This window comes from Taudactylus pleione, unplaced genomic scaffold (assembly GCF_031769625.1).
Source record: "Taudactylus pleione unplaced genomic scaffold, aTauple2 ptg000017l, whole genome shotgun sequence".
NCBI classification, from domain to species: Eukaryota; Metazoa; Chordata; class Amphibia; order Anura; family Myobatrachidae; genus Taudactylus; species Taudactylus pleione.
In genome coordinates, this window is record NW_028284419.1 from 12,476,963 (window position 1) to 12,501,546 (window position 24,584).

The 24,584-nt window shown below is 48.1% G+C and overlaps 1 protein-coding gene across 1 annotated transcript in view; it reads left to right on the top strand.

Annotated features, from left to right (window-relative positions):
* LOC148540811 (calcium-activated chloride channel regulator 4A-like) overlaps positions 1-24,584 on the top strand; it is a 149,213-nt gene that overhangs the window by 90,072 nt on the left and 34,557 nt on the right. The window contains exon 10 of the mRNA XM_088481970.1: positions 23,075-23,296. Coding sequence (XP_088338096.1) covers positions 23,075-23,296 — 222 coding nt within the window. The remainder of the gene's footprint in view (positions 1-23,074; positions 23,297-24,584) is intronic.

The window sequence follows — 24,584 nt, forward strand, 5'->3', positions numbered from 1 at the left end:
GTTCCAAAACAGCTGGTTTCTCTCACAAAGTCTCCTTTGGGGTGTATTCAATTGGGGGGCGAGAGTAGCAAGAATCCCTCACCCACGGGTTTTTTCCTGCAGGCGTGGGATTTTTACTATTCAAGGAGTGTAGTTTTTGATTTTTTGAGCGCCGGAATTTTTTTTTGCGCACCTCCAGAGCACGACCAATTTTTCCTAAAATCCACAATTTTAGGAAAAATGGTCGGGAAATGCTCTGGGACCCCAGCGGCACCCTTCCTAATGACTAATTAAGCAAAGTTTCCAATTAGCTTAATTAGTAATACTCACCTTCTGAAGTGCTGTCTTCTGCATTTCAGCGTGTGTGTGAGTGTTTGTAAGTGTGTATGTGTGTGCCCCCCCAGTGTCAGTGTGCTCCCCATAATGGGTGCTGGGAGAACTACATCTCCCAGCAGACCTTGTACCTCCCCGCAGCCCCTGAGACTCCCAGCAGTTCCCTCTCCAGTAAGAAGATGGAGGGGAAGATATCGGGCAGGTAAGTGTAGAACTTTTTTTATTTATTTATGCAGTGCAAGGTTTTCAGAGCTGAAAAGCCTGCAACTACTTTTTTTTATTTGGATACCACAGGTATCGGGAGCGTGCATACCCATGGTAATCCAAAATTGGGCGCGAGGGGTGCAAGATTTTTTCCTCGCTAAACCTCATGGCCAATTGAATATGCCCCATAGTCTCTCCTTTTCCCCAGGTAGTGTGAGAGAGGAATGATCAGGCTGACAGCCTTTTAACACACACCAACAGCTGACAGCACTAATTAGCCTTCTGTGTGGCTAACAGCCCAAAGACCCGAACTGGGCCTAAGTGGATGGAGAACCCTCCCTCTCTTACATCCAACCCTAATCCGGTTCTTACCAAAAGCTTCAAAAAGCTCTCAGAAGAGCCAACCCAATCAGAGCCGGCCCTAGGCAAAGGCATTCTAAACAAATGCTTAGGGCGATTATAATACCTAGGGGCATTCGGCTCCATAGAGGAAACTACGGGGTGGTCCAGGTATGCACAGGACCAGCCATTTACAAACAGCAGTGCATAACAAGGCTTGGTGCCGTTACACACAGTGACAGGACAGAGTAGGTTAGCGGTGCTGGGGAGCAAGGTTTCTATTCTGTCCTGCATTACTGTTGGAGGCACTGAAGTTCTCACGGGGAACCTAACACTGTGACGTGGCTTACCTCCTCTGTCAGCCAATCAATGAATGCAGAAAGGGACGAGGTAAGCAGAATTGACCTGTCACAAGCCGATCTCTTTATTGACTATTGTAATTGGTTAAAAGAATTGTAGGATTCCCTGAAAAAGGGATGACTGTAATTAGCTGCCTCAGACCTAGCTAGAGCAGGGGCATGGCGTGCTGCCTATTAGTTTGCTTTAGTGCATGCAGCCTACATGTTCCACCGCACGGTGTGACCTGGGATACTCCCCTTCCTCTGCACAGCAGAGCAGACACTTCCCCCCCCTATCTCTGCGCTGCATGGCACACTACACCTCCCCTTTTCCTCTGCTCACCGGACTCTGGGCTGCACTGTATAGAACTGTGAGTATTCGTAATGTGCTTTCTGACTGTGCTCGGCTAAATAGTAAGAGACAGGAGCAAGGGTGTATTTATAATGGGTGCAGGGTGTGCGGGGCACACGGGTCCCTGGGTCCAGGGGGCTGCACCGGACATCCTGCACCCATAAAACGTAACTCTCCGGAGTCCCGCGTCGGCTCCGGTGTCTGCGCCTGTAAAAACGGCTGGAAAATGGCCGCCGCAGCCATTTTCCCAGTGACCTGTGTAGGCGCTATAGACTCTGGTCACACTCTAGTGCCCAGAGTCTATAAGTGCGGTGCTGGCCACGCACCGCTCAGTGCACAGCCGGCAACCGGATGGAGAGGAGGGGGCACGTGTTGGAGACTGCACACGGGCCCCCTCCTCTGTAGAAACGCCCCTGGACAGGAGAATGGATTTATTGCTCTTGTAACTCAGCCACATAAAGGAGTATTATTTGCATAAAACCTGCTTCACACACACATATATGTAGCTGTATAGCAGTGTAGCTATATCGCTTCTCTGATTTATACCTCTTTGCAGCAGGCATTCATCTCTGTGAAAGGAAGTGATAATGGTTCTGCTAAGCTGCTGTCTGTGTATATATGAGATGAGGTTACTGACCTCACACCTGCCCCCTTGGTCTCTTCTCCATCATTTTCCTTCTACTTTCCATCCATTTCTCTTCCCCTTCTTTTATTGATTAATGACTGCCTCCATTATGCTACCAAAGGGGATTTATCTTTTAGTGTTGAGCAATAAGGGCTCAATTTAACAATGATCCATATTACCAGTGGCATATTTTGTTTAGCATCGCTGTGATAATAGTGAATACGCCATTGGTATTAAACATTATTTATCCCTCTGGCAAGGTCCTGCATCGACCTCCTCCTCAGCGGTATCCTCCACGCTGTTGCTGGCAGCCTATTGCTGCCAGCAATGGACTGCCATGTATTGCATATGCCAGGTGGCCAGTTTACTCCCCCCCCCCACTTCTGCAACCGGATCTCAGCTCTGATAGGTCAGGAGACTGTGGGGTCATGGTGACAGCCAGGTACATCAGAATGTTATGTTCTGGGTTGTTTGTGGACCCGGGGTGGTAGCAGGAGCAATCACAGAAGCAGGTTTGAATATAAAACTAGGTTTTTTTAATACGTGCTTGAGTAGACATAAAATATGGCAGAAAATAAAAGTCCAGGTATATATAAACGTGCACTAGAGTTCTGTGGTGGGAGTAATGGGTTAACATCCAAGTAGAAACAATTAGAACTGTCAAGGTGTGCAGGTAGTGAGACTGGAATAATCAACCAGGTATGCAGGTAGTGATGCAGGAAAATAATAAGCCAGGTATGCAGGTGATGAACTAAGGCAAATGAGCAGGATGTCAGCAGGCTCAGGCACTCAGGTATGGGCAAGGGTGGTGTAGGAAGTGGGGTAGTCCAGCAGAAGCTAGGAGCTGACAGGCAGACTGGCAGACAGCGAATTCACAGGAACAGGATAAGCACAGAGAACTCCCTCTCAGCTAGGCTGAGATACACGTTGCACTGGCAAAGAAGGAAGGCACTGACCCTTCCTAAATAGATCATGCCGTGCTGTTACTGGCCGGAGGGAACATGTAACTCACCAGGATTGGCCAGCCGCATCACATGGCCAGAAGGCAAAATGGCGGCGCCCATGCCAAACAGAACGGAGACGCCGCCAGGCCTTACCAGCGCAGAGTGACAACAGGCCCGCACAACAACGCGCGCAGCCAAAGCCCCCCGCCAGACACCAGCTCCACCACCAGACAGCCCACGCCACAACGACCTCAAAGGTAACACCCGCCTAGCGCCATGCTGAAACACCCTGGCCGTGACAGTACCCCCCCCTTTTGGGGTGGCCTCAGGACACTCACCAGGCTTCTCTGGATGGGCAGAATGAAATCTCCTGATGAGCATGGGAGTGGGGACATCACGAGCATCGGTCCAGCAACGTTCCTCTGGACCGCAACCTGTCAGGGTTCAGCCTAGGATCGGCCTCTCTCACCTCCTTTCCGGCTTCCCCTGACTTCCTTGCGGTCAGACATCTGGTGCAGTGATGGATGTGGGCTGAGTATTCTGCTTTAGGTGCTTTTTGCGAGCTTCCATGGTCGGCTGTGTGTGCTGGGGATCGGAGTTCCCATCATGGGTGCCGCCATGACAGTTCCTCTCATGTGACAGTACTTCTAACCTATGGTAGCATGATTTCAGTCAGCTGATGCTGTGCTCCAGTAATCTGCTACCCCTGGGTATAAATCCGCCTCCAGAACTCCAGGAAGACGCTGTTCAACTTTGTTATTCCAAGTGCCTGTTACTCCCACTGTTGCTCTGTGCTAAATCCTTCAGCGTGTTGCTTCAGCCTGCTCACAGTTCCCCAGTTTCCTGTATTAGCTTCCATGCTAAACCTTACTCTGAGACTTTAGCTTTCTCACAGTACTTCAGTGTTTCATGTCCCTTCCCTGTGTGTCTTTGTATATGTGCTGCAAATTCTATTGCAGCTTTCCTGTGGCTATTACCCTGTATCACTGAAGTGTCAGATTACCTACTGGTATTAATTAGCTCACAGCTGGTCCTCCCAGCACATGTCTGTGTCAATCTGCTCTGTGTCTTGTCAGTGCAAATTTTGCACATGCAGTTAGCACTCTCCCAGTGTATGCCTATCTTCTCTATATGTCTTGTCTGTGCAATCTGCACCTGCATATATAATTATTCCCAGTATTTTGCCTTTGCCCAGTACCAGCATTTCTAGCTCTCCCAGTATTTTGCCTTTGCCCAGTACCAGCATTTCTAGCGCTCCCAGTATTTGGCCTTTGTCCAGTACCACATTTCTAGCATTCCCAATATATTCCTTGAGTCCACTCTACTCTTATATGTGCAATCCCTTGTATATGTTTGTGTTTTCCTGCATATTTAGCAAACTCCAGTACCTGCCTGTGTCCACATCTCCCTGAGCTGCTGAGCTAGTCAGCTCCTGGATTTCTTAGTGATTCTTAGTACACTCTCAGTAATCTCATGCAAGCCGGTGATCAGGATTTCTAATTGTGTTCCAGTGTATCTCCAGTGTTCTAGCAATAACTTAACGTAATATAGTTTCCGGTCTTCTGCCATTCCCAGGTACCTGTCCAGAGGGCCGCGACCTGCTCACTTGGTGCAACGGAAAGCCAAATCCCAATTGGAGGGGTCACTGGAGAAAACCACCAAGTGAGTTAGACTCCGCGCCTCTGGGCAGGTCTATCCAAACCTGGGTTCGGCCGCGAATAGGAGACCTAGCCACAGTCACTCCGATAGTCACCTGAACCCCCTGGCTCACCGTCCTCCACAGAGGATCACTTTCACCGGATTGTGACAGTTTGAACAGCCTAATATGCAAGCCGCCGGGTTCCAGGTTGAAGCAGGTTTTCAGGATTTACTCTCTCGTGTGTCTGCACAGGAGACAGCTTTGCAATCCGTCAGACAGCAGCTGCAAGAACTCTCTAGTCAAATGACGGTTATTTATTCAGTTCTAGCTGCTTTGTCCCCAGACACACCACAAGTTCCGCCAGTGAATTCTCCACAGTTTCGTTCCGAATTTTCAAAATTTTCTGTGCAAGCTAGTGAACCTCTCAAGTGTCCTCTGGTTCCCCAATTTCCTGATATTCGTGACCCTGAACCTTTCAAGAGTTTCTACTGGGTTCTAGAACAACTACAAAATCTCCATCCCAACATTTTTCAAGTTATTTCCAAGCTTTCTAGTGCTACTCCTGACTTGACTAACAGCTTTTCCAAGCAAACTAAAGTAAAGCATCAAAGTTACCTGCGCCCTAAACTTACTGAGGTTGAACGTCAGCGATGCCGGGAACTGCATCTGTGTTTATATTGCAGTTATGATGATCACTTTCTTAAGGACTGTACTCTGCGCCCACTGAGAAGTGGTGACAAGTGTGTGACTCCTAATGTCTGCGTTTTCAGTTCTCCCCATCATCCATCAGTGATTCCCGTTTCTTCAGTTACAGATAAGGAGGTCATGTCCACTAAGCAAAAGAAAGTTCAAGTTTTCGATTGGGGCCCTGCTACAAGATGCTTCAACCCTCGTCTAAGAAATATTGGGAGGATATTTCAACCTTCTAAAGTCAGGGACACTACTCATTCCACTTCTACTGGTCACGGCCCAGATTCCATTTCCATCAGTCCTAGCCCGGATTCTGCCTGTTCCGGTCCCAGTCCGGATTCTGCTTTTCCCAATATGGGACTCCAGTCAGTAGCCCCAGGAGGGGTCTCAACTTCCTTACCCCAAGTCTAGCACCCCAGCAGGAGGTCTCAAGTCTCGCACCCCAAGAGGGGGTCTCAAGTTCCACGCCCCAGAAGAGGGCCTTCGTTTCGAGTTTCTTGCCCCAGGAGGGGGTCTCAAATCTGTCACCCCAGAAGGGGGTTACAAGTGTTGTACCCCAAGAGAGGGCTTTCATTTCAAGTTTCACGCCCCAGGGAGGGGTCTTCGTTTCGAGTTTCATGCCCCAGGAGGGGGCCTTCGTTTCGAGTTACACGCCTCAAGATGAGACCTTCGTTTCAAGTTTCACGCCCCAGGAGAGGGCCTTCGTTTCGAGTTTCATGCCTCAAGGGGAGGCCTTCATTTCGAGTGTTATGCCCCATGAGCGGACCGTAATTTCAAGTGTTACTCCCCAAGAAAGGGTCTCAAGTTCCATATCTCAAGAGGGGGTTCTGAGCCACTCACCCCAGGAGGAAGTCTGTGTTCTTGCATCCCAAAAGGGGGTTTCATATTGCGTACCCCGAAAGGAAAAGCCAAGTCAGCTTCCCCAGAAGGGGGTTTTAGGTCTCATACTCCAACAGGGAGTGTCAAGTTCTGTACTCTAGGAGGGGGCCTTGAGTCTCTCACCCCAAAAGAAGGTTTCAAATCTTGTTTCCCAGGAAGGGGCCTCAAATGCTATCCCCCAGGAGGGTGTTTCTAGTGTTATACCCCAAGAAGGGATTTCAAGTGTCACGCCCCAAGAAGAAATCCTCATTTCAAGTTCTTTACCCCAGGAGGGGGTTTCAAGCCTCTTACCCAGAGAGAGGGTTCCTAGTGTCCTACCCCTAGAGGGGACTTCAAGTGTCTCACCCCAGGATTTGGTTCCCAGTGTAATAGTCCAGGAGGGGATTTCCAGTGTTACGTTTCAAGAGAAAGTTCTTGTTTCAAGTTCTTCACCCCAGGACAAGGGTCCAAGTATCCTACCCCAAGATGGGGTTTCCAGTGTTATACCCCAGGAGGGGATTTCAAGTGTTATGTTTCAAGAGAAAGTCCTTATTTCAAGTTCTTCACCCCAGGAGGGGGTTTCAAGCTTCACACCCCAAGAGGGGGTTTCAGTTTCCTCACCCCAGGAGGGGATTTTAAGTGTCTCACCCCAGGATGGGGTTCCCAGTGTTGTGCCCCAAGGGGGAATTTCAAGTGTTATTCTCCAAGATGGGACCTCAAGTGTCTCACCCCAGGATGGGGTTCCAAGTGTTATACCTCAAGATGGGATTCCCAGTGTTATACCCCAGGAGGGGATTTCAAGTGCCTCATCCCAAGATGGGTTTCCCAGTGTTATACCCCAGGAGGGGAATTCAAGTGCCTCATCCCAAGATGGGGTTCCCAGTGTTATACCCCAGGAGGGGAATTCAAGTGTCTTACCCCAGGATGGGGTTCCCAGTGTAATGCCTCAAGATGGGGTTCGTGGTGTTATTCCCCTGGAGGGGACTTCAAGTGTCTCACCCCAGGATGGGATTCCTAGTGCCATCCCCCAGGGGGGGAGTTCGAGTATTACATTTCCGAAGAAGAGTTCAAGTGTCTTACCCCAGGAGGGGGTCTTAAGTCTTCTACCCCAAGAACAAGGGTTTCCAAGTGTTACTCCCCAAGATGGGGGTTCAAGCATCATACCTCCAGAGGAGGTTTCTAGTTATGTACCCTGGCAGGGGGTATCAAGTCTCATAGTCCAGGGGAAAGTCTCAAGTTTTACATCTCAAAGAGGGATTTCAAAATCTGTATCCCAAGGAAAGATCTCCGGTTCTTTACTCAAAGAAGAATCTTCTAGTGTTATGTCGAAGTCAAATGCTTTAGTGCCCAATCCGTTAAGAGGTTCACAAGATGATGCTACCACTACATTTATAAGTATACCTCAGGATCCATCTGATGTTTCTATGTCCATTTTTTTCTATGGAGATAAAACGCAGTATTATGCTTTGGTGGATCATTTCATCGCTATTATGAAATCCTCTCCATGGTCTGAAATCAAGCTTACTAATGTAGTAAAATTTATAATTTCATCTTTCCGAGGTAAAGATTGGGACTGGGTTGAGCCTATTTATGATTCAAAGGATCCGATGCTGTCAGATTTAGTAGCCTTTACTGCAGCAGTCATTAAAGAATTTGGTCCAACTTATCCTTACAGTTCTCTCGAGGATACTCATCTCAACAAAGTCTCCACTTCTGGGGTACCACCCTCTGCTATTAAGCTCAGATGCATTTCTTTGAGTCCTTCTCAAAAAGATCCAGTACAAAAACAACCTGTCCAGAAGGATAAGACTCAAGGAGGCATAAGGATGATGAATTATAACACAGATTCTGACTATGATCCTGAGTACGATGAAAAAACTATTTCGGTAGTTCCCATGAAAGACACTTTGCAACTTAAGTCTTCTTCAAGTGGTTCGAAAAAGTCTCGGAAAAAGAAGAAGAATCGATGACTTCCTGGTGACCAACCTTTCTTGGACCAAGTTGACTATTTCTTCCAATTATTAGTCTCAGAATCCATCTGGTATTGGGAACCTTGTTCTTCTAAATTTTCCAGTTCTTATTGTATCTTCAATCAAGATTTTCGAGTTTCATGTGTTTTTCAAATATATTTTTTGTGTCTTTCTGAGGAGTTCCAGTTGAGCCTTTATGGGTGTTTGGTGCCCACCCTAAAAGGAGGGGGTACTGTCAGGGTTCAGCCTAGGATTGGCCTCTCTCACTTCCTTGCTGGCTTCCCCTGACTTCTTTGTGGTCAGACGTCTGGTGCAGTGATGGATGTGGGCTGAATATTCTGCCTTAGGTGCTTTTTGCGAGCTTCCATGGTCGGCTGTGTGTGCTGGGGATCAGAGTTCCCATCATGGGCGCCGCCATGACAGTTCCTCTCATGTGACAGTACTCCTAACCTATGGTAGCATGATTTCAGTCAGCTGATGCTGTGCTCCAGTAATCTGCTACCCCTGGGCAGGGCCGCCATCAGGGGGGGACAGTCGGGACTACTGTCCCGGGCCCAGTAACTCAGACAGAAAAAGGGGGCCCGGCCTGCTCCTACCGCCCACCCGCTCCCCGCCCGCTCGCCCCCCCGCCGTTGGTACTGCAAAGCAAGTGAAAGGGGCTTCTACTGTAAGGGCCCCCCCCCCTCGTCCTACACCCGCCCGCCCGAGCCGCCGCTACTGCCTCGCGGATGGTCGATCTGTAACAGGCCCGCTGTGAAGAAGGGGCCCTGCTGACTGTGCCTGTTTATTGTCCCTCTCCCGATGTGCAATAAAGTTATCTGGCCCGCGTGACGTCATGACGTCACCGGGCGCTACAGAAGGAGAGAGAGGAGCCGCGGCAGTCACCTGAAGAGCAGCGCACTGAGCGCAGCAGTCTGGAACAGAAGGATGGGTAAGAACTTCTTATGCTTGCTGAGGCACAAAGGGACTGGAATAACACACTGTGCAGAGAGTGAGTCAGAAGGGGGCCTGGAAACACCGGTGTGCAGTGCTGCAGAGACAGAACATAAATGTATCACATAGACCTAGTAGATTTTATATATATATATATATATATATATATATACTTCTACATCTACCAACAGCCTGTCCTACAAATATTCCCCATGTGCAGCAATCCCTCTGTTATCCCTTCCAGTTTCAGCACCCCTTTTCAGTTTTAATTTTGGTGCACAGGGCTGTCTCTGCTTTCCTACATCCTGGCAGAAGTTTTGTTCAAATTTTTCCAGAGCTAATAGCAGCTTGCTACTGAACATATATGGGCCCCAATGTAATAGTCTGCTATTTGCAGACACCGGAGAAACCAACCTGATTTTCCCTTAAAACTAATTGTCACTTTAAATCTAGAAATTACTGTATGACGACAGTGCTGGTTCGTGTGTGTGTATATATATATATATATATATATATATATGTATATATATATATAACTCGAACCTATCCGAGCCTGCGCATCCCTAATATATATATATATATATATATATATATATATATATATTATAAATAACATCTGGAGCCATATCATTGGCATCAGGGCCGTAACTAGAGTGGTGCGACCTGTGCCATGGCGCAGGGCAGGGGGAACTGTTTGGGCCTGTCAATTTTCTGTTTATTATCATTCTCACTTGTAGCTGCCTCTTATTTTATCCCCAGCATCTCCTGGTCTCTCCTATCTCTTCCCTGGCCCTTCCCCATGATATCATGGCCCTTTTCCAAGTGCATTATGCCCCTATTTGAAATATAGAGGGGAGGGCGCCAATGCTCTTTCTGGCACAGGGCACCAAAAAGTCTAGTTACAGTTCTGATTGGCACATATGCTGCATGTTCATCTTGGAGTGCGTACAACTCTGCATATCCATATAGACAGTGGTCGAAGTGGGAATTCTGAAGTGGGGGTATGGAGGTAGCCTGTGAGCATGTCATAGAAGCACACACAAGAAATGGGTGTGGCCACATATTTGAGGGGCGTGGCTACTCAAAACAGGGATGTGTCAGCATTTCCATAATGCCTCGCGCCCCTGCTCCTCTTTCGCCTTCCCTTACTTACCCCCTGCACCACTCATACTCTATATCTCTATTTTAACCATGCAGTTTTCACTTCCTGCTTCTAGTGAGGCACACAGAGGGAGGTGTTGGGGTACACAGAGGAGGTGAGGCACACAAAGGTGTTGGGGTACACAGAGGTGGTGGGGTACCCAGAGGAGGTGATGGACAAAGGGTTGGTGGGGTACACAGAGGAGGTGAGCCATACAGAGGTGGCGGGGCACACAGAAGTGGTGGGGTACACAGAAGTGGTGAGGCACACAGAAATGGTGGGGCACACAGAAGTGGTGGGGCACACAGAAGTGGTGATGGACACAGAGGAGGAGAGGCATACAGAGGTGATGGAGTACACAGAGAAGGTGAAAGACACAGGGGTGTTGGGGTACACAGAGAAGGTGAAAGACAGGGGTGTTGGGGTACACAGAGGAGGTGAAGGACACAGGTGTGGTGGGGTACACAGAGAAGGTTAAAGACACAGAGGTGGTGGGGTACACACATTACAGCAGGGATCGACAATTCTTTGTAAAATCTAGGAGTCATCTTAAAAGTTTTTTTATTGGCTTCTGTCACCACCCCTCTCTGATCATCTCTTTGCCCCTCTCCTCTCCTTTCTTATTGGCTTCTGTCACCACTCCTCTCTAATCAACTCTTTGACCCTCCCCTCTCCTTTCTTATTGGCTTCTGTCACCACTCCTCTCTAATCAACTCTTTGTCCCTCCCCTCTCCTTTCTTATTGGCTTCTGTCACCATCCCTCTCTGATTGGCTCTTTGCCCCTCTCCTCTCCTTTCTTATAGGCTTCTGTCACCATCCCTCTCTGATTGGCTCTTTGCCCCTCTCCTCTCCTTTCTTATTGGCTTCTGTCACCATCCCTCTCTGATTGGCTCTTTGCCCCTCTCCTCTCCTTTCTTATAAGCTTCTAACACCACACCTCTCTAATCAGCACTTTCCTCTCCTCTCTGATCCCCTCCCTCTTTCTCTCTATATTCATTCATTGCGCTTCAGTGGACATAAAACTGACACATCTGAGGTAAAGTCCTAAACTATATGAAAACTTCAAATAAAAGGTATGAGATTAAAAAAAGTCACTGCTTTGCTATTTAAAGTAATGAGGTGTTCCCAGGCATTACCAGAAACTATTATGGGAAAGGTCTTTTAAAAATTACTATGAGACCTGAAATAATGATAATGGTGGTAGACAGAACATGACATGGTTAGTAGTAACATTAATATAGGTGCAATGTATATTTGCTAAGTATGAGCATATCTGAGAAGGAATCTTCCCATAGGTGTCCCCACTCCAGTGAAAGCTGCTTGGGGCAGTAATTACATTTATAAGCGGTGCACCCTGTGGAATCTCACTCTTGCACATTTATTCTGTCAAATTAAGTAAAATGATCAGAATATAATACAATCTCCTCTATTAACTAAGAGCAATGATTCCAAAGAGTAAAAGTCAGATCCTAGGTACTATCCATAAATAAAGCAATGCCAAAGGAGCTACCCCTTAATGTATCATCGAAGCATTCTATTCCCCCAATGGGACCTCCTGCATGATACTGCCACTGTCTGCTGTTTTCTCTTCCCTTCAATATTCTCCCGCAGGCTGGCCATACCTCACTGGCACAGTCCAGTACAGGGAGCGGGAGGGGGGGGAGCTATGACATGCACCTTCTCTGGGCTCTGTGTTTCCACGCTACTCCTCCACCCGCCTCTATGCACAGCATCCCCTGTCACCCTCAACGTGTCCTTGTTGACCCGGGCCTTGCTGTGTCTGTACAGTGAGCGGCTATACAGCAGGGGAGTGCCTTTAACACTGCGTGTGACTCACACATACCTTGCAGCGCCGCTCGCCTGTATGTGATTCCCGCCGGCCGGAAGTTCTGTTGCTCTCAGGGCTGAAGGCTGGATGGCACTTAACTACTGTTGCTCCTGGGTTGCTGCTGAAAGGCTCTCCTGTCCCCTGGTCTGGACTGCAGTCTCACTCTCTCTGTGCCTCTCCTTCCCTCCTCCTCGAATTACTGCTCCTGGCTCCCGCCGGAGTGCGGGCTGCCGCTGGGTGGAACTCTGTGTGGCTGTGGGAGGACAGCAAACACAGGGAGACAGGGAGGGAGGACAGTGCACACAGGGGGATAGGGAGGGAGGTCAGTGCACACAGGGGGACAGGGAGAGAGGTCAGCACACACAGGGGACAGGGAGAGAGGTCAGCGCACACAGGGGGACAGGGAGAGAGGTCAGCGCACACAGGGGGACAGGGAGAGAGGTCAGCACACACAGGGGGACAGGGAGGTAGGACAGTGCTCACAGGGGGACAGGGAGGTAGGACAGCAGACACAGGGGGACAGGGAGGTAGGACAGCAGACACAGGGGGGCAGGGAGGGAATACAGCGGACACAGGGGGGAGGGAGGACAGCGGACACAGGGGGGAGGGAGGACAGTGGACACTTTGAACAGCGGACACAGGGGGAAAGGGAGGGAGGACAGCGGACACAGGGGAAGAGGACAGCGGACACAAGGGGACAGGGAGGGAGGACAGCGGACACGGGGAGAGGACAGCGGACACAAGGGGACAGGGAGGGAGGACAGTGGACACTTTGAACAGCGGACAGGGGGACAAGGAGGGAGGACAGCAGACACAGGGGGACAGGGAGGGAGGACAGCGGACACAGGGGGACAGGGAGGTAGGACAGCAGACACAGGGGGGCAGGGAGGGAATACAGTGGACACAGGGGGGAGGGAGGACAGCGGACACAGGGGGGAGGGAGGACAGCGGACACTTTGAACAGCGGACACAGGGGGACAGGGAGGGAGGACAGCGGACACAGGGGAAGAGGACAGCGGACACAAGGGGGACAGGGAGGGAGGGCAGCGGACACGGGGAGAGGACAGCGGACACAAGGGGACAGGGATGGAGGACAGCGGACACTTTGAACAGCGGACAGGGGGACAAGGAGGGAGGACAGCAGACACATTGGAACAGGGAGGGAGGACAGCGGACACAGGGGGACAGGGAGGGAGGACAGTGCACACAGGGGGACAGGGAGGGAGGTCAGTGGACACAGGGGGACAGGACAGCGCACAGGGGACCATAGAGGGAGGTCAGTGCACACAGGGGGCCAGGGAGGGAGAACAGTGGACACAGGGGGACAGGACAGTGCACAGGGGGACATAGAGGGAGGTCAGTGCACACAGGGGGACCATGAGGGGGACAGGGAGGGAGGTCAGTGCACACAGGGGGACCATGAGGGAGGACTGTATACACACGGGGGACAGGGAGGGGGGACTATATATACACGCTGGGTTATACATATATGACTCACCTTTTTCCTAGTCCTGCTGTGGCTGCTCCCAATCACTCTTCTGTAGCTCTGTAGTCTCTGCTGCTCCATCCTCCGGCTGCCCCTCCTCGTGGTCCTAGCCGAAGTCATTGCGCTGCACTAGGCGGGTCCGTTTGTGGGACATGGAGACTGCTGCACATACTGTAGGTCTCTCAGTCGTCCAGCCCCACCTCCTGCCTACCCGCTTAGGATGTGAATCTGAACTCCTCTGTATGGGCTGAGTCACCGGCGCTGTTGCTGCTGATGCTCGGCAGTCTCTCCCCAGCCGGGTCCATTAGCTGAAGAGGAACAGTCACAGTGCTCAAACGACAGGCATTGCACTCCATCGGGGGGCGCTGGCAGAAGGGGGAGGAGCTGTGGGGCAGAGCGAACGGCTCCTATGTGCAAAGCTGCACTGAGCCTAAGGTAATCAATGGCGCCTTGACAGTGCCGTTTATCGCAGCCCCGAGAGGCCACCTCTTTCGTTTTTCGCAATTACTGACCAGCCAGTATACTATAAGGAGTCACTCAGACTCATTATTAGTACGTCTAATGCAACTGGCCGTTTAACTGCCACGGGTGCAGAAAACTTGTGAAAGAAAAACTTGAAGTGCCGGTATGTCATACCATTCCATACCGGCACACTTCGAGCACTGCATATAGACAAAAAGAGAGGTGTGAGGCTGCATTGTGTGGGAAGGGGGGCCCTGGCTATTTTTTAGTCCCGGGCCCCACAATTTCTGATGGCTGCCCTGCCCCTGGGTATAAATCCGCCTCCAGAACTCCAGGAAGATGCTGTTCAACTTCGTTATTTCAAGTGCCTGTTACTCCCACTGTTGCTCTGTGCTAAATCCTTCAGCTTGTTGCTTCAGCCTGCTCACAGTTTCCCAGTTTCCTGTATTAGCTTCCATGCTAAACCTTACTCTGAGACTTTAGCTTTCTCACAGTACTTCAGTGTTTCATGTCCCTTCCCTGTGTGTCTTTGTATATGTGCTGCTAATTCTATTGCAGCTTTCCTGTGGCTATTACAGTGTATCACTGAAGTGTCAGATTACCTACTGGTATTAATTAGCTCACAGCTGGACCTCCCAGCACATGTCTGTGTAAATCTGCTCTGTGTCTTGTCAATGCAAATCTGCACTTGCAATTAGCACTCTCCCAGTGTATGCCTATCTTCTCTATATGTCTTGTCTGTGCAATCTGCACCTGCATATATAATTATTCCCAGCATTTTGCCTTTGCCCAGTACCAGCATTTCTAGCGCTCCCAGTATTTTGCCTTTGCCCAGTACCAGCATTTCTAGCTCTCCCAGTATTTGGCCTTTGTCCAGTACCACATTTCCAGCATTCCCAATATATTCCTTGAGTCCACTCTTCTCTTGTATGTGCAATCCCTAGTATATGTTTGTGTTTTCCTGCAAATTTAGCAAACTCCAGTACCTGCCTATGTCCACATCTCCCTGAGCTGCTGAGCTAGTCAGCTCCTGGATTTCTTAGTGATTCTTAGTACACTCTCAGTAATCTCATGCAAGCCGGTGATCAGGATTTCTAATTGTGTTCCAGTGTATCTCCAGTGTTCTAGCAATAACTTAACGTAATATAGTTTCCGGTCTTCTGCCATTCCCAGGTACCTGTCCAGAGGGCCGCGACCTGCTCACTTGGTGCAGCGGAAAACCAAATCCCAATTGGAGGGGTCACTGGAGAAAACCACCAAGTGAGTTAGACTCCGCGCCACTGGGCAGGTCTAGCCAAACCTGGGTTCGGCCGCAAATAGGAGACCTAGCCACAGTCACTCCGATAGTCACCTGAACCCCCCGGCTCACCGTCCTCCACAGAGGATCACTTTCACCGGATTGTGACACAACCTTTCCAGTCCAGCAAATACTGTAGATGACCTCTGCATAGACGAGAGTCCAAGACCTGGGCGACCTCAAACTTATCTCCTCTCTCCGTCTGGACTTGAGGAGAAGCAGGTAGAGCATTATGGATCCTATTCAGGACCAGGGGCTTTAATAAGGAAACATGGAAGGAATTAGGAATTTTTAGGTATGGGGTAACTGTAAACGGTAGGCCACTGGATTAATGACTTCTGTTATGGTGAAGGGACCAATGAAGTGGGGTGCAAATTTCATTGAAGGAATTCTTAGACAAAGGTTCCGGGTGGACAACCAGACCTGGTTTCCAACTTGCATGCGTGGAACTATTCTACGCTTCTTATCGGCCTGGGTCTTATAGCGAGAGGATGCCTTCAACAAATCAGACCGTACTTGAGTCCAGATGGCAGCAAAATTCTGCACCGTGTCCTCCACGGCCGGAACATCAAAAACAGGCAGGCTTCGGAATTCGGGAACACGAGGATGAAGGCCATAAACAACCTGAAATGGCGTTTGGTTAGTTGACGAGTGGTAGGAAGCATTATGTGCAAACTCGGCCCACGGCAGCAAGGCAGCCCAATTGTCCTTGGAAGATGACATAAAGATTCTTAATAAAGTCTCTAGATCTTGATTAACTCTCTGGGTGGAGTCATTGCTTTGTGGATGGTAGGCCATGGAAAAGTTTAATTTCACTTGAAGAACAGAACACAAAGGGCCTGATTCAGAGCTGAACGCTCTGACCAGAGCGCTCGCTCTGAATCAGGGCCGTCCAAGCTAAATTTGGAGCGGCCTCCTGGCCGCTCGCATAGATGTGGGTTACCACCCACAGCATATGCGAGCAGCCAAAAAGATGATCGCAATGTTCAAGACCATCGCGACCATTGGGCTTGCGATGAGACCCTGCGGTAGGGTCTCGCTTCCGTAAGCCCAGGAGTGATTTTGGCTCTATCAGAGCCAAAGTCACTCCCACTGACATCATTACTGATGTCAGTGGGGCTGGACTCAGACGGTAGGCGTTCCCTTGGGAACGCCTCCATCTGGCAGTCACGCCCCCGGCATGCCCACCAAAGGGGGCATGCTATCACTCACCATCGACAGCACGCCCCCTTTGGTGCGAGACCCATAACGACGGCTTTGCTTTGCCGTCGTTATACCGGTCTTGCCCATGTGCACGATGGAGCTCCCTCCGCCGTGCGCATGCGCAATTCGGCACCATTGACCTGCTAGCGAGTGACCTTCGCTCGCGAGTGGGTCTGAATGACCCCCAAAGCCCTCCAGAATTTTGCAGTAAACTGCACACACCATGGTCAGAGACAATTTCAGCAGGAAGGCCATGAAGACGAAATATGCGTTGGATGAACAACTGTGCCAGGTCAGGAGCAGAAGGTAACTTCTTCAATGGTATATAGTGAACCATCTTAGAGAATCGGTCTGTTACAACCCAGATAGTATTGAAGCCTTGAGAGACTGGCAGGTCTGTGACGAAATCCATGGAGAGATGCGTCCATGGACGTGATGTAGTAGGTAGTGGAAGCAATTCCCCAGCTGGAGCTTGTTGTGATGATTTATGCTGGGCACAGGAGGAGCAGGAAGAGATGAACTCCATTATATCTGCCTTCATAGAAGGCCAGCAATAGTGTCTTTTCAGGAACTCCAAGGTCTTCCGAGTGCCTGAGTGCCCTGCGAAGCAAGAGGAATGTGCCCAAGTCAGAAGCCACTTCCTTAATTCCGGGGCCACAAACGATTTTCCTGTAGGAGGCTGAACCTTGAATGCAGCGAAAAACTCTTGATTCCAAGACAGGGGTATTGCTTTGATTTTCAGATTGATCATCACAGAGGAGAGATCTCGATAGGACATCAGCCTTCTGATTAAGTGCTCCAGACCGGAAGGTCATGGTGAACTGAAACCTGGCAAAGAATATTGCCCAGCGGTCCAAACGAGGACTCACACATTGAAGGTTTTTGAGAAATAGGAGATTTCTATGGTCCGTAAATACAGTAAATGGAAACTTGGCGCCTTCTAGCAAATATCTCCATTCCTTCAACGCCAACTTTACAGCTAGTAGTTCTTGCTCACCTATGGCGTAGTTCCTTTCGGCAGTTCCTTTCTTAGAAAAGAACCCCCAAGAATGGACTCGATTGTCCTCATAACGTTGGGACAGGACTGCTCCCACAGCTTCAGATGAAGCGTCTACTTCCAATAAAAAAGGCCTGTCCAGATCTGGTTGTCGAAGAACAGGTGCTGAGATAAAGGCCTGTTTTAGAAGATGAAAAGCAGACTCTGCCTCAGGTGACCATTGGGCAGGATTAGCACCTTTGTGGGTCAAGGCTGTAATTTAGAAAATCCCTTAATGAAGCGTCTATAATAATTGGCGAATCCCAACAATCTCTGGATGGCTTTCAGTGTCTAAGGTTGGGTCCAATCCAGAATTGCTTGTACCTTCTTGGGGTCCATTTCCAAACTGGAGCCAGAAATAACATAGCCGAGAAAAGGTACACTGGGCACTCCAAAGACACACTTCTCCAGTTTGCAGTAAAGGTGGTTCTATCTCAAACGGGTCTAAACTTCTTTAACATGTTCATGATGTTTAGTTACAGAGGATGAAAAAATCAGTATATCGTCCAGATAGACAACAACTGAAACATATAACAGGTCCTGGAAAATTTCATTAACGAAACTCTGAAAGACAGCAGGGGAGTTGCACAATCCAAAAGGCATTACTAAATATTCGAAATGTCCATCTCTGGTATTAAAAGCGAACTTCCATTCATCGCCAGCTCGAATACGAATGAGATTGTAAGCCCGTCTCAGATTTAATTTAGAAAAAATGACAGAGCCTTGACCCTATCAAACAACTCAGTAATCAGGTGAAGAGGGTATCGATTCTTTACAGTAATGTCATTATGGCCTTGATAATCGATACATGGTCTTAAACCACCATCCTTCTTGCCAACGAAGAAAAACCCAGCTCCGGCAGGTGAAGTAGAGGGGCGAATTAACCCCTTAGCCCGGTTGTCCCGGATGTACTCGGTCATGGCTTGAGTCTCATGCAAGGATAGCGGATAGGTACGACCACGAGGTGGTACCTTATCAGGTATCAAATCAATTGGACAGTCCCATTCCCTATGAGGAGGTAAGATATATTTGCTTGCTGCTCAGAGAACATGTCGGCGAACATCTGATATTCCTTGGGAATGGCAGAAGAAACTAATGGAACTGTCTTTCTTACAGGTCGAATTTTTGGAAGACAGGATTTTTGACAGTCCATACCCCATGAAAGAATCTGCATAGAACCAATCCTGGGATTATGTTGACGCAACCAGGGTAGACCAAGAATAATTTCTTGAGAGGCCTCTGATATCACCAGGAATTTTAAGGACTCAGAATGAAGTGCCCAATACGGACCAATACTGGTTGAGTCTCCTTGGTGACTAACCCGTTAGTTAGAGGACGTCCGTCTATAGAGGTCAGAGAGATGGCATGATTGAGATACAAACATGGAATCTGAAATTTATCTATGAAACTAGATGCTATGAAATTTCCGGCTGCTCCCGAGTCAACAAGAGCAGTAGCAAAGACAGGTTTGGGTTTAAGATCCAAAGCTACGGTAATCGTGAAATCTTACATTTTTGGAGACGGGCTCATAACTCCTAACTGGATGTCTCCAGGGTCAGTTAGGATTTGGCATTTCCCGGTTTACGGGGACAGGAGATCAGCAGGTGACCTGACTCTCCGCAGTACAGACAGAGGTTCTTTGCATTCTTCTCTGACGTTCTTCTTTGGAGAGATGTGTATGATTCACCTGCATAGGCTCCTCTTCAGTAGGAGAGGAAATGGGACGGGTAGAAATGGAGGGGGCAAATGACCTTTGCCGGTCAGTTCTGTGTTTTTCAGCCTGATGTTCCCTGAAGCGTAGGTTAACTTTGATACACAACGAAATCATGTCGTTCAGATTAGTAGGAAGCTCTCGAGTGACTAGATCATCCTTTAGTCGGTCTGACAACCCATGCCAGTAGGCCGAGGTGAGGGCTTCTTCATTCCATTTGAGCTCTGATGCTAAAATTTGAAACTGCACGGCATATTGGCTGACAGGACGGACCCCTTGTCTCAGTGTCATGATGTTTGATGATGCTGATACAGTATGCCCAGGTTCATCGAAAATCCCCCTGAAGGATGACACAAAACCTGCGTAATTATCCAGCAGCGGATCTGAGTGCTCCCAGAGTGGGGAAGCCCATTCAAGGCCTGGCCGGATAACAGAGAGACTATATCAGCCACTTTAGTTCTTGCAGTTAGAAAGTTGTCAGGCTGCAGGGTAAAATGTATGTCACACTGATTTAGGAATCCTCGGCAGAGTTTAGGGTTGCCGTCAAATTTACTTGGTAAAGGAAGAGGGGAGATGATCTGCCTTCTTTATTCCCAGACGCTGATGCAGATGTAGATGCTGGTACTCCAGAGGTAGAAAAGGAAGTTTGCAAACTATCCTGTCGCTTGGACATCTCTTGCAGAAATTGAGCCATCTGATGCTGCTTGTTTTCCAGATTTTCTAAACGAACAGATATGCACCGGAACAAATCCACTCCTGACTCCTGATCCGTGGCCGGCTCCATGGAGCCAGTGCAAACTGTTATGTTCTGAGTTGTTTGTGGATCCGGGGTGGTAGCAGGAGCGATCACAGAAGCGGGTTTGAATATAAAACTAGGTTTTTTAATATGTGCTTGAGTAGACATAAAATATGGCAGAAAATAAAAGTCCAGGTATATATAAACGTGCACTAGAGTTCTGTGGTGGGAGTAATGGGTTAATGCCCAAGTAGAAACAATTAGAACTGTCCAGGTGTGCAGGTAGTGAGACTGAAATAATCAACCAGGTATGCAGGTAGTGATGCAGAAAAATAATATGCCGGGTATGCAGGTAGTGAACTAAGGCAAATGAGCAGGATGTCAGCAGGCTCAGGCACTCAGGTATGGGCAATGGTGGTGGAGGAAGCAGGGTAGTCCAGCGGAAGCTAGGAGCTGACAGGCAGACTGGCAGACAGCGAATTCACAGGAACAGGATAAGCACAGAGAACTCCCTCTCAGCTACGCTGAGATACACGTGACACTGGCAAAGAAGGACGGCACTGACCCTTCTTAAATACTCCATGCTGTGCTGTTACTGGCTGGAGGGAACATGTGACTCACCAGGATTGGCCAGCCGCATCACATGGCCAGAAGGCAAAATGGCGGCGCCCATGCCAAACAGAACGGAGACGCCGCCAGGCCTTACCAGCGCAGAGTGACAACAGGCCCGCACAACAACACGCGCAGCCAAAGCCCCCCGCCAGACACCACCTCCGCCACCAGACAGCCCGCGCCACAACGACCTCACAGGTAACACCCGCCTAGCGCCATGCTGAAACACCCTGGCCGTGACACAGAAAAGCTGTGCAGAAGCTCATTCTGACTACAGGAGGAGACAAGCAAGATGACTGCAGGAGGGCATGCTGCACATGCCCAGCCACGGCTACTCCTCCCATGGGCCTTTGCGATGCAGAGCCATGAGTGGCTACTCACGGCTCCGCCTCTATAGGGGGCACCAGCCAAAATTTTGCCTAGGGCAACAACTTGGATAGGATTGGATCTGAACCCAATACTCCTGGGGTTTTAAAACACATAGGTAAGAAACCAAGGGGAAATGTACCTGCCTTCCACCACTATTCCAGTGATCATGTCACAATGCATACATTCACTCAAGACGCACCCATGTCAAAATCAGTAGCATTTGTGCCAGACATACAGTAAGACGTGATATAGAGATACAAAGAGATAGCATAGAGTTACCAGTATGCATTGTAAATGTTTATCTTATGCATAAAAAAATCATGATGTACATCAAGGGGGGTTCGATATGATTTACCGTATGGCCGGCGGTTCAAACACTGACAGCGGCAGCCCAACATGGGAGAAAATCCAGACTGCACTAAGGTAAGTATAAACTAACCTAACCTCCCCCCCTAACCCTAACTCTCACTTAAGGGTGCCTAAACCTAACCTCCCCCTCAGTGCCTAACCCTAATCCCCCCTCTAAGTGCCTAAACCTAACCCCACTTTCCCCGCTGCCTAAACCTAAGTCTGTCGGTGGCGTGCCTAACCCTAACCTCCCCCAGGGGGTGCCTAACCCTAAGTCCCCCCCCGGGAGCCCCCTAACCTAACCCTCCCCCCCACAGCTGTCTGCTCCCGGCACCCGGCTTACCTTCGATCGGTAAGTCGGGTGTCGGGCTCCCGGCGTAGGTAAAATGACAGGTGTCAGGATTTCGACGCCTGTCATTTAGCCCTTGCCGGGATTAGACAGTCGGGAAGCTGGCGGTCGGGATCCCCTCCGTCGGCTTCCCAACTGCTTGCCATCCAGGGTATTGCCAGGATCCGCTGCCAGTTTGTGTATGTAAGGACAATGTTTAGCAGCACCTGGCTGTCTGCCATACATGCAATCGGCATTTCTGTTGTCACAATCAGTCAGCAATGCCAATTGTGGAGGCGAGTGCAGAGAGTGTAAATGAGTCCCACGTAGTTAACTATTTATTGACGTTGACAGAAGCTACTGTATGCTCTAGACTGGAAAAACACAGATTACAATTGAGCTGCTTCATATGACTGAGTTTAAAAAGATTATGAACCACACATCATGTTTGACCTTATCCACTTAGGGGGAGATCTGTAAAATTTAAATGTTGTTCATAATTTTAAATCATCATAAATTAATTATTTCCTCAAACTTTTCAATCTATTATTAGATCTATGCATTTTAAATTCAGGCATTCAGGTGTTTTTTTTAAATCTTCTAAGAAAAATCAATATCTTTTTTTGTTCACATTAATTTCAATACGTAGTGCATGTTAGTAGGACCAGAAACACCTTTCACATGCACGTCCCATAGAAAGGAATAGGTAAAGTCCAGCAATGCTTCTATGCTGGGAAATTGGTAAAGAAAGTAAAAACAACAGGGGCTGGCAGCAAACAAGGAAAATCTATTGTTGAACTGTTCCAGCATGCCATGACATGTAATACTATAAATTGTAGTTTCACAAATTCTGGCAATTGACGGGAATGCGGTTACACACGTACCAGAATGTGCAAGCAGTTAATGACTGCCAAGGCTTGCTGTAACTGTAGTTCCACAATATTATAATAGGTTTTTTTTAGTTATTTTTTAAATAAAATATTTTACAGCTCATTACAAATTGGGAATTTATATCTATGGTCTTTCTGCACTTGTCTAAATCCAATGAGATCATTTTTGAAGAGTTTTGGTATATCGGAGACAGTCCCTGTCCAACACTTTGACGATTTCTGTGATTGTGAGATGTATTGTGATTTTTTTTTTTAAGTTTGAAAAAGTAGAGATTCCCATAACAATTTGCCTTTAGTGGTGTAGGTGAATTGCAAAGTGCCTTTTAAATCACAACAAAATTAAAATAAAATGATTAGGTCAAAATGAACCTTAGATTTCCACCTTATCAACTGATTATTAAACTTCTGCCTTTGTTTTAACAGTTGGAAAGTACTGGCTTAAGTCTTAAATCAAAAGAGTTTTTAAATGGTACAGTATACATTGACAACACAATAGGGAATGACACTTTCTTTTTGGTCACTTGGCAAACTGCAGTACCAAGTATTACTTTACGAGATCCAAAAGGAACGGTGTATACTGCTGCACAATTCACCAATGACAACACTGCTAAATCATCAAGGCTCGCCATCCCTGGAACAGCAGAGGTAATCTTCATTTTCCCTTGTATAATTTTTAAATGCTTCAACAGTTTTGAGTAATATATAAAATATACTGTACAAATCCGGATATTTACAATAATCAAGGAAGACACATAGGGAGGGGTACATTTACTAAAGTGAGAGTTTTTAGAAGTGAGTTTAAAAAGATGTTGCCCATAGCAACCAATAAGATTCTACTTAACATTTAACTAGCACCTTCTAGAAGATAATAGCTAGAATCTGATTGGTTGCTTTGGGCAGGGCCATCTCTTCCATTGGGCTTGTTGGGCAGTTGTCCAAGGGCCCGAAGCTTGTAGGGGACCGTAAACCCGCCCCGCTGCAGCTGCAGGCAGTTGGTAAATTTGTGATATTTTTATAAGCCGGCCGCCGATGCACTATATTCTGATCTAACCCCCCCATCCCCCCCCCCCCCGGTGACGAGTACTCACCTCTGTCCCAAGTTCACTTCATCTGCTGGCTTCAGACCAGTCAGAAAGAGCCTCTCTGCACACAGATAGAGGCTCTTTCTGACTGTTCTGAAGCCGGGAGGTCTGATGGGCATGCAGGAGGCTTTAATTTTATTGACCATTTAATTTTTTTTCCCGTGAATGAGTGGGTAGGGGCCCCAGTGCATTGCTTTGCCCAGGGCCCACACTGCTGTTAAGACAACCCTGGCTATGGGCAACATCTCTTTTAAAACTCACTACTAAAAACTCTCACTTTAGTAAATTTACCCCTTAGAATTTGGGAAGGCCAGAGATGAGGCAAGAAGAAAGCTGGGAAATCAGATGTTAGCAGAGGGGGGAAGATATTAGGTAAATGGTAGAAGAGACATAGAAGAAATAAGAGATATAAAAGGGGGAAAATGTACACATGAGGTAAGAGGTGAAATAAAGAAGACAATAGTGTGCACAATGGATATTGCAAATATTGGAAGAGATTGCTCTTGGAAGTGGTGAGTTATGTGGAAGAAACTACACGGTACAAGGTATTTATTTTGATTTTTGTATTTATTTTGCTTGTTTGATGTGCTTTAGTTATTGAGCTAAGGGTGATTAGATAGTAGTGCAAGAGGCAAAATATTATGTCAATGGATGGGCGCACATTAATTGTTGCTTTTAATATAAAAAGGTAACATTTATTAGATATACATTAAAATTTTCTTATATAGGAAAATGGCTAGCGAAATAATGGTTAAAAAATTAAAGATAGTGAAAAAAAATAAGTTGTAGAAAATGTGTATTAAAATAAATTAAAAAAAATACATCGGCTGTGTGTATTCATTATTGATTCA